This window comes from Hylobates moloch, unplaced genomic scaffold, assembly GCF_009828535.3.
Source record: "Hylobates moloch isolate HMO894 unplaced genomic scaffold, HMol_V3 SCAFFOLD_8, whole genome shotgun sequence".
NCBI lineage: Eukaryota > Metazoa > Chordata > Mammalia > Primates > Hylobatidae > Hylobates > Hylobates moloch.
This window is the reverse complement of record NW_026652283.1, coordinates 7,374,836-7,385,511: the sequence shown is the minus strand read 5'-3', so window position 1 is coordinate 7,385,511 and position 10,676 is coordinate 7,374,836. Positions and strand designations below refer to the sequence as shown.

At 37.5% G+C, this 10,676-nt stretch overlaps 1 protein-coding gene across 4 annotated transcripts in view; it reads left to right on the top strand.

Moving 5' to 3' along the window:
* Positions 1 to 10,676, top strand: part of CD163 (CD163 molecule) — a 114,680-nt gene that overhangs the window by 77,913 nt on the left and 26,091 nt on the right. For 2 of the 4 annotated variants that reach the window (XM_032159536.2, XM_058442185.1), the window contains exons 1-3: positions 7,879 to 7,955; positions 9,458 to 9,544; positions 10,255 to 10,578. In XM_032159536.2, coding sequence (XP_032015427.1) covers positions 7,910 to 7,955; positions 9,458 to 9,544; positions 10,255 to 10,578 — 457 coding nt within the window. In that variant the 5' untranslated portion in view covers positions 7,879 to 7,909. Of the gene's footprint in view, positions 1 to 7,822; positions 7,956 to 9,457; positions 9,545 to 10,254; positions 10,579 to 10,676 lie in introns of those variants that run through there. The other 2 variants (XM_032159537.2, XM_058442186.1) reach the window with 2 other exon arrangements.

The window sequence follows — 10,676 nt, the reverse complement described above, 5'->3', positions numbered from 1 at the left end:
CCTTCCTTCCTTCCTTCCTTCCTTCCTTCCTTCCTTCCTTCCTTCCTTCCTTCCTTCTTCCTTGAGACAGAGTTTTGCTCTTGTTGCCTCGGCTGGAGTGCAATGGCGCCATAGCAGCTCACTACAACCTCTGCCTCCCAGGTTCAAGCCATTCTCCTGCCTCAGCCTCCCAAGTAGCTGGGATTACAGGCGTGTGCCACCACCCAGCTAGTTTTGTGTTTTTAGTACAGACAGGGTTTCACCATGTTGGTCAGATTGGTCTTGAACTCCTGACCTCAAGTGATCCACCTGCCTCCGCCTCCCAAAGTGCTGGGATCACAGGTGCGAGCTGCCACGTTTGGCCCAATCCAGCTTTCTTCCGTGGAATTGCTAAAAACAAGAACTGCTCTCTTCCTGAACTCCTATAAGCTGAAACTAGATGAATTTTAAGGAATAAGTCTCATGCTTGATGCTTTGGTCACAAGAAAGTTACCAAACCACCCAATTCCATAATTCCACTACAAACCAGGATGAGAAGCTGATGTTTGCATGCTGTAGATAGCTTTTCTGAAGGTTTCACAATAAGACTCTATGTAATAATGAGACTCTTACCCCTCTTAATGCCCACTTTTTTACTTGCGAAGATAATGGTTACTTGATTTATACAATTCGTTGTTCTTAGCCTGGGTTCGTGGCTCAAAACCATCATGCAAACTCAGATTGTCATATTAGTATGAATTTTACTTTGTATTTTGCCTTTTAAAACTTCTTATCTGTTACTTGTTAATTTTTTTTCAGAAGTACAATTCCTGGCAAAATAATACTGGCCTAACACTTTGAGATGATAACAAAAAACTATGGAATAGACAAAATTAAACTTTATAATGGACACCATCCAGGTAGACAGCCTGAGAGTCACTTCCTTCAAAACTCCTTTCTTGCTCAAATGTTACTAAAAGGGTTTTGAAACTGACTGTTAGCCTCCATTTACTCCCTCCAGTGTGAGATTAGACCAGCAACCTAGAACAGGTTCATCCCAGCACTGAGGGACGTCAAAACCTAACTACGAGATGATTGATCAATTATGCTTTTGGAGAAAGATCTTGATCAAAAGGGGAAAATGAGAAAGTTCTTAGAATCAAAATGGAGTCACTAGTGTTTTGTTTGTTTGTTTCTTTAAAAAAAAAAAAAGCAAAAAGCAAACCAAAACAGAACAAACCCTGACAAATAGAGCTGGGGAAGGCTGTAAAGAGAGGGTTCTCATGCATAAATGCCTGATAACAAAAATTATCGCAAAAAACACAAGGCCATCACATCCATACACACAAAAAATTACTTCTGCAAGGACATCTGTCCAGCCATTTCCTGTCTAACCTTGAATTGGTATCACCCCTGTTATTGATCTTTGTAGCCAAGAGTAATTATATCAAAATAATCAGGTAATCCTCCTCATTTTTTCTTTAAAAACCTTTGTCTTTCTTCCCTGAACATGCACAAGTTTACGATGCCACATGTATTCTCATTGCAATGCCCTATTCCTGAATAAATATCATTTTCTTCCGAAAGCCTCTGTTTGTTATTTAGGTTGACACACATACCCATTTATTTTCTGTTTCTTCTACTTTTGGATTTCAAGTGGACATAAATGAATCAATGATAATCCTTGGGAAATGGAATATTATTATTGGTACATGTATATACTTTATTTGGCTAGTTAGGCAGTCATTTATTCCAGTAATAATTAAACACTGGTGAGCCCACCTCTACTTCCCATCATTTCTACCATATGTCATTGTCGCTAAACACTATACGACCCTTCTATAAGGCATTTTTACATCTACTTTTGCCCTTTTGCAAGCTCTCTTTTATACCATAGTCAGAGTCATTGTTGAAAACAGAAATTTGATTATATTACTACTCTACTTGCCACCCTTCAGGGTCTTCCTTATTACCCTATATTCTATTTCCATGAATATTTTTGGGAAAGCAAGACTCCCAGTCATAAATCACCCATTGATCTGTAGAGATAGTCAAGGCAGCAAGTAAAGCATAAGTAGATCATATGAAACAAACTCCTGGAATGGTACTTGACACAAACTTTGTCACAAGGCACAAACAAAACAGAAATCCAATTACTAGAACCAGGCAAAAAAAATCAGAATATGATGAAATCAAAGCTATTAGTCAATAAGCAGCCCACAATGAACGAATTATATGCAATACGCATATGCCATATTATGCCAATGTGCACGTTTTGTATGTTCCTTGTAAATGACTCAGTTTCCAAATGCATAGCTTAAATTTGTATTCAACATACTAGAATAGTAAGGGGGAAATAATCTGAGATAAAGAACAAAATTGAGTTAATTAAAGAGTAAGAGGAGTCAGGGCCGGGTGCGGTGTTTCATGCCTGTAATCCCAGCACTTTGGGAGGCCGAGGCGGGCAGATCAGGAGGTCAGGAGATGGAGACCATCCAGGCTAACACAGTGAAACCCCGTCTCTACTAAAAATACAAAAAATTAGCCAGTCGTGTTGGCGGGCGCCTGTAGTCCCAGCTACTCAGATGGCCATTCTCCCTGAACTGCAACAGATGGCTGGACAATTAATTTTATTCAATAATTAGGCCAGGCACAGTGGCTCAGGCCTATAATCCCAGCACTTTGGGAGGCCGAGGCAAGCGGATCACTTGAGGTCAGGAGTTTGAGACCAGCCTCGCCAACATGGTGAAACCTCCTCTCTACTAAAAATACAACAGTTAGCTGGGCGTGGTGGCACACGCCTGTAATCCCAGCTACTCAAGAGGCTGAGGCAAGAGAATCACTTGAACCGGGAGGCAGAGTTTGCAGTGAGCCAAGATCATGCCACTGCACTCCAGCCTGGGCGACAGAGAGAGACTCCGTCTCAAATAATAATAATAAAAATAAAATAAAGAAATGCAACCTTAAAAAATGTTTTTTGTATCCTGCAAATTTACTGAGTTCGTTTATTAGTTCTAACAGCTTTTTTTTTTTTTGGTAAAGTCTCTAGAGTTTACTGTATATAAGAAAATAATAATAATGTTATTCAGTGATTGGTTGAACCTAAGGAAAAAAAAAGTTGAACTTGAGTTTGCTCAGCATTCTAAAGAGGCTATATATTGGACAAATTAAGAAGAGAGCACACATTCTGTCTTGTTGGGTGGTAGAAAACTGAGTAAGAAAAAGGCATGGGCTTGTTCCAGAATTTACATAATGATACCATACACCTGCAATTTATATGTAGAGATTTTCAACGCAGCAATACAGAAACTTATTTCACTATTAAAAACCTATCTGACTTTGACAAAATTAATGACTTTATTCCGAAAAGGGACACAATGAGATTGCTAACAAGCCTGAAATCTATTACAAAATTCAGAACAAGTTTCAAAATGTGATACCACTCCCTTTATTTATTCCTCTTCTTTTTCTCATTCCCCATGAATATGCCCACATAAAAATGTCACAGATTTCTGAGTAAATCATCTGCTAACCTCCAGGTCCACTCAACATTTTTGTATCTTCAGCTTCCCCCAAGCCTGGCCCTTTTTGGAGGGTTTGACCTATACCACAATTGTTGTAAACCTTAAAGATTGAGCTGCTGGTGGACTTCTCTCTTTCTTTTGTCCTCCACCAATAATAGCTCACAAAGATTTTTAAAAACAGCTCTATTGGAGCATAGTTAATATACAATAAGCTGCACATATTTAAAGTGTTCAATTTGTTTAGTTTTGACGTATGTGTATACCTGTGAAATTATCAACACAATCAAGACAATGAGCATATCAATTACTCCAAAAAACTTCATCATGATTATCCCTCATTGTGATTCTTTCCTTGCACTCCTTCCTATCCATCTCTAAGCAACCACTGCTTCTAGTCACAGTCGATTAATTTTCACTTTCCAGAATTCTATATAAATAGAATCACGCAGTATAAGATTTGTAAGAATATACTGTCCAACACCGCTATTGAAATTAACCTATTTTCTGCTTTTACAGCACCAATAACAATTAGCTTTTAAACTTTATCTTTTGCCATTAACTAGCCTTGCACACTTAATCACAACATTTTACAAGAGTAGAATTTCACAGATCTCTTTCACTGTGTCATAAAATACCGTAAGAAGGAATCTATTTGGCTTCCCCAATACCAAATCTGTATTAGTCAGGGTCCTTCAGAGAGGCGGATCCAGTAAGATATATATAGACATTGAGAGAGAATTTATTAGGGGAATTGGCTTGCATAATTTTGGTGGCTGAGAAGTCCCATGATAGGCTTTCTGTAAGCTGAAGACCATGGGATGACTGTAGCATGACTCAGCCCAAGTCCAAAGGCCTCAGCACCAGGGAAGCCCATGGTGTAATTCTCAGTCTGAGACCAAAAGTCTTAGCATTCTGGAGCCACTCCAGATGTAAGTGCTGAAGTCGAAAGGCCAGTGAGCCTGCAGTTCTGCCGTCCAAAGTAGCACAAGAAAAGTCTGTCCCAGCTCTCAGAGAGAGACCAATTTTCCTTCTGTATTTGTTCTCTCTGGATCCCCGATGCAGGCCAGCACTGAGGGAAGATCTTCCCCACCTAGTCCACTCAGACTCACACACTAATCTTATCCATTATTTTGGATGTGTCTGGAAGCACTCTTACAGACACATGAAAAATAATGATTTATCAAGTGTCTAGAATCCTTAATCCAATCAAGTTGACACCTAAAATTATGTCTATAAATCTACCCCTTGTCAACTTGGCACCCATACTTAATTGCATCTCCTTAAACTATATTTAATTTCCAAATAAAGACAATGCCAAGGGAATAGTTCCACCTAACATGTTGTAATTAACAGAATGCAACTATCCTGTATGCAACCAAAAATGTACTGATTTGTTCCCTAGAATTCAACTTTCAGAATTTCAACATTCTGAATTGTAATTTTTGCAATTTTTGATGTTAGGAATTTTTAGATTTCAGAGATGTTGATCTTCAGGGATTTTGAACTTTGGGATTTTAACATTTAGGATTATGGCATTTGTAATTGCATGTTTTGAGATTATAATCAGCACTCCCCCCAACCCCCCAAAAAAGAAACTACACAACATAGACTCCGAGTTTTATAAACAGCAATTTATTTCTTTGTTTTGGAGGCTGGAAGTCCAAGATCAAGATGCTGTCAGATTCAGTGTCTGGTGAGAGTCCACTTCCAGGGTTATAGATTACCATTTTTTAGCTGTACTTCACATGGCAAAAGGGATCAGTCATCTCTCAGGGATCTCTTTCATGAGGGCAATAACCCCATTCATGAAGGCAGAGCCCTCATGACCTAATTATCTCCCAAAGGCCCTACCTACTAATACCTTGGAGGTTAGGATTTCAACATATGAATTTTGAGGAGACACAAACATTTAGACCATAGCACTAAGTAATATTTTGTTTAATTCCAGACATTGTAAACTAAACTTCCCTGAGTTTTACGTTATTTTTATTGCTTTAGATATTCTAAGGTTTAGTCTAGAATGCTGTTATGTTCTTGGAAACAATATGATTCTTTGGGTCTTGTCTTTAAAATTTGTTAGGTGGGATCTAGTCAGCAAGTAGCTAGGGCTAATTATTTCCCACCACTGTGGTAAGACTCATCTGTGAACTCTACCCAATACCCCATGAATTGTGAGTTTTCCATGTGAACAGTCACTTTTCATGGCCCTGTGTGTAACTCTAATCCTTTCATTATTCTTTCCCCAGGCTCAGGTAATTTGCTCACATGCATGCACTTAATAATATTCAGCTGAATACTCAAAGGGGACTACAGATATTCAGCTCTCTCTCCTTGCCTCCTCCCTACTCTCTCTCTCTCTTTCTCTCTTTTTCTTCTTGCAAGGTTCTCCTCTATATAGCCATTTCCTGTGAATTCTAGCCACCTTAGTCTCCCAGATTCTCAGCTGCTTCTCCCCAACTCTGGGACTCCTCTGATCATTCTATGGGCTTCCTATTCCATGGTAGCCTGGAAACTATCTCAAGGCAGTAAACTCAGCTTAGCTTCTCATTTCTCATGGATCACTATCCTTGAGATCCAGGCAACAACTCTTCTTGTTGCCTCATTTTCAGTGTCTTGAAAATCATTGTTACACATGTTTGGTTTTGTTTTTAGTTGTTTCAGGTGGGACAGTAAACACACTTCCTGTTTCTTCATTTTGAATAAAAGCAAAAATGTCTTGTTCACCTAGCTTTTTAATTTTGCACCAATCTATTTCTTCCATTTTTCTACTGTATCTTTTCAATTGGGCTCTTATTCTACTAGATTTTTGCTATAATATTTACTTTCACTGCATTTAGTCTTGGTCTTATTTCCATTTTTACCCTGGCCACCAATCATTCTCAAAGTTGCTACCAAGATGAGATATGTAAAAGACAAAGCAATTTAGCACTCATGTTTCAAACTATTTAATATCATTACTTGCCTACAGCATAAAATTACAATTCTTTAACATGGTATATAAAACTCCTCTTCATGTAGTCCTTGTTTACCTCAGCAATAATAACAAATTATCAACAACAGCAACAACGAAATAGGTAATATTGAGCCTACCATCTGGCAGGGACTGGTAGATGTCTTTTTGAAAAAAAGGCAGTTCCTATCCTGGTATCTTAAGACTAGCAAGTAAGATAAACAATAAATATAAAAATATAATTGACAACCTTCATAAGTACAGGCTATCATGAGTGCATATTTTCTGGGGTCTTTCAGGGTTAGAGTTATTTCTCCTAGTGAAGGGAGGTTTAACTGAGAAATAAAGTATACGTGAGTAAGAGTTACCTTAGAGAAAGGTACTGGTAGGGAGGCAGTAAACACAGAAGGAACAATATGTATGACATACCATGAGGCAGTGAGAGACTTGGCATGCCCAAGAAATGGAAGAAAACCAGGGTGCCTTTGTTGACTGGGTTCTAGTGAATGTCTCTTTGGAAGGCTGGAGATGCTCTTTAATTCCCCATTTCAGGCCCATCACTAACACCTGACAATATGTAAGCCATGATGAACTATTAGTAGTTCTTTTGAGCTTATGTTTTTATATACAAATATTCATTTGTATGTGCTATTTCTTATGCCTTAAACTCCTTTATCATTTGTTCCTTTGGCAATGTTTTTCTCATCTTTTAGGACACAGTTTAAGCCTCTCCTCAGAGAAAATAGTTTTCTGACTGTTCATTCCTTTCTGTCAGTAGATAGGACTACTTTGTCCATTATTTTTAACCCTGCACTTTAACTTTATGTTCATTGTTGTTATCATATGTGTTTCTCTTACTTGAATCTTGAGTTATATAGAGCTAAAACCATGTGTTGCTAATTTTTGTTTCACCATTTGTAATATCAGTAATAGTCATGGCTAATTCTCTTGGTGTACTTCATCCCATTAGAAAAGAAATGACAAATGCTGTGTCTCAACAACTTACACAAAATTACTCATTAGACACTTTGATTATGGAAATAAAAGTAGATATAATAAAACGTTATTTAATTATGTTTTGCCTGTTCTGCTTTAGTGTTTTACATAATTTTTCTACATGACAATTAGTAATTTTTTGTTTTATATATTTGTCCAAAATGAAGTTCAAAAATGTAAAATATTTAATTCAGCAACAGCAGCATATGAGTTTCCTCTAATTTTTTGAAATCTATGGGAAGTGTTTCCCAATTTCCTTTGGTTGTTTCATCTCCTATATTGAAGAAAACATGAGTATGAAATGGAACCTCAGCTCTTTTAATGACTTCCCTTTTTGGGTTGACTCCGCCTCCATATGTAGCCTTTTCATTTTCATAAAAGTGAAGTGATTTTTAGAATTCTTAGTCGTTTTCTTTAGAAGAACATTTCTAGGGAATAATACAAGAATATTTAGGAATCATTGAAGTTATAAACCTTTGGAATGAGCAAACTCAGAATGGTGCTACTTGAAGACTCTGGATCTGCTGGTAAAAGCTTCTCATTTATTCTACATTTCCCCTTTAATGGGCTATATAATTATTATGACAGTCAATGGATGTGATTTAAAAGTGATTGGCATCAGGAGAGTAAGGAGTGGAAAAAGGACATAGGCTTATATGGCAGCACCTTTGATCTGCCATAGATTCAAAATTGAAGATGTGATACAGGAATCACAGTTGGCATTAATTTTGTAAAACTGCTGAGGTAAAATTAAGTCAGGAACTAAAGTTAACTGAAATGTATTGAGTATGAAAAAATAGTTGTTAGAAAAAATAGAATATGCAGAAAGGAATATTGATAGAAAGTTAATTACATAAAGAAGGTTATCTACTCTGATAAGTGAGTTATCTATTTCAAGACTTATTTGGACATGTTAAAATCATTTAGCATTTTTAGTTTTAAATTAGTGTTGGGTTAGAGTAACAAGAAGATATGAGAGTAATAACAGCATTAAAGAGTGTATTATGTGATAATGATACAGGTAGAGATGACAAGATTTAATATTTGAGTTTTTCAGATATGAATATCATCACTTAGGTATTGTTCAGCTAGCTACTATTTGGCAAACATCAAGCCAGGTACTGGTGAAATTATGGTGAACACAATAGATATAATTCGTTTACTCATGGAACTTATCCTCTATCAGTGCAGCTAGGTAGTCTTAAAGATGGGGGCATCCATAATTGAATATCGAGGTGGTTAGGGAATAGAGAAATCTCAGGATACCTTCCTTGTGCCTGCTGGGAGAATTGTCCACTACTAAGTTTCATTGATGTTGTTTCCATTTTCCAGGTTTTTTTAAAAATTTATTTATTTATTTTTTTAATATTATTATAATTGAAGTTTTAGGGTACATGTGCACAATGTGCAGGTTTGTTACATATGTATCCATGTGCCATGTTGGTGTGCTGCACCCATTAACTCGTCATTTAGCATTAGGTATATCTCCTAATGCTGTCCCTTACCCCTCTCCCCACCCCACAACAGTCCCCGGAGTGTGATGTTCCCCTTCCTGTGTCCATGTGTTCTCATTGTTCAATTCCCACCTATGAGTGAGAACATGCGGTGTTTGGTTTTTTGTCCTTGCGATAGTTTACTGAGAATGATGGTTTCCAGTTTCATCCATGTCCCTACAAAGGACATGAACTCATCATTTTTTATGGCTGCATAGTATTCCATGGTGTATATGTGCCACATTTTCTTAATCCAGTCTATCGTTGTGGGTTGCCCTTGCAATTCTCATTTCCACCACCAACCTTCTTCTAATCTGTCACCTCTAGGTTGCCTATAAACATGAACATTTTCAAAGCTATTTCACTGAAACTATATGAGCCTGGGTATGAATGTTTCCTGCCTGCCTTGCAATTTAGAAGGAAGAGTTTTCTGTCTTGGTTTGAGCTTCTTTGTTAATTAACCTCTGAAACCATCTATCTTCTCCAAAGTCTCTTTTTGGGAAGATGCTACTTTTGCCCTCTTTTCTTTTTCACAGACATCAGAAGACATTTTGTCAACTTGAGTCCCTTCACCATTACTGTGGTCCTACTTCTCAGTGCCTGTTTTGTCACCAGTTCTCTTGGTGAGTACTTTGTCAAATTTACTTACAGCCTTAGCCCACTCTGACAAGAACAGTTAAAAGGCAAACAATTTTTCTGAAGGCGAGTAGCATCTAAAAACTAGGCGACATGCTCCATGTATTCAAAGGATCAGATATTATTAAAAGCACTCAGTAAAAATCTAACCATGCAACACCAAAATATTAGCATGGTTCGTCACCAAATGAAATAAACTCACAGGAGAGAAATGAATTTTACTTAAAGATTAGAAATAATGTTGAGCTGAAAAATAGGAAAGAATACAAAGGAGGAGAAACTTCAGAATCATTAGAACAAAAGTGAATTTGGGAAACACATTAGTAAATTCAAATGCCAAAATTTATCTAAAAATGTATTGAGAGATGCCAGGTTGGTGGGACCAGATTCCTAAATAAAGCTAAAATAATGCCAAGGAGGCAACTGAGATCATCTATCATCTGGGGGTGGGAGGAGAGTACAAAGAGGTTTATTTTATGGTAGAAAATAGCAGAAGATCTCTCCATCTTAATTTTTATTTAAGTAGATAAGTTTCAGTCTAGCATTTTTAAGATTTATGCTATTTTACATATATGTAAGAAATAAGGGTTAAATTTCTTACAACTAGGATTATAAGGATAAATAAGTAATGTAAAAAATAATTTTCTACTTGCTCTTTGCAACCTTGGCCAATTACTGTCTTAATCCATTGTTGCAGGAGGAACAGACAAGGAGCTGAGGCTAGTGGATGGTGAAAACAAGTGTAGTGGGAGAGTGGAAGTGAAAGTCCAGGAGGAGTGGGGAACGGTGTGTAATAATGGCTGGAGCATGGAAGCGGTCTCTGTGATTTGTAACCAGCTGGGATGTCCAACTGCTATCAAAGCCACTGGATGGGCTAATTCCAGTGCAGGTTCTGGACGTATTTGGATGGATCATGTTTCTTGTCGTGGGAATGAGTCAGCTCTTTGGGATTGCAAACATGATGGATGGGGAAAGCATAGTAACTGTACTCACCAACAAGATGCTGGAGTGACCTGCTCAGGTAAGACTTGCATTAGTCAAAGCCTCAACACAAAATCCTTGGTGGGAAAAAAGTATGTAGATGGGTTAAAACCTAGAATAAGCCACTTTCCTGTAAGC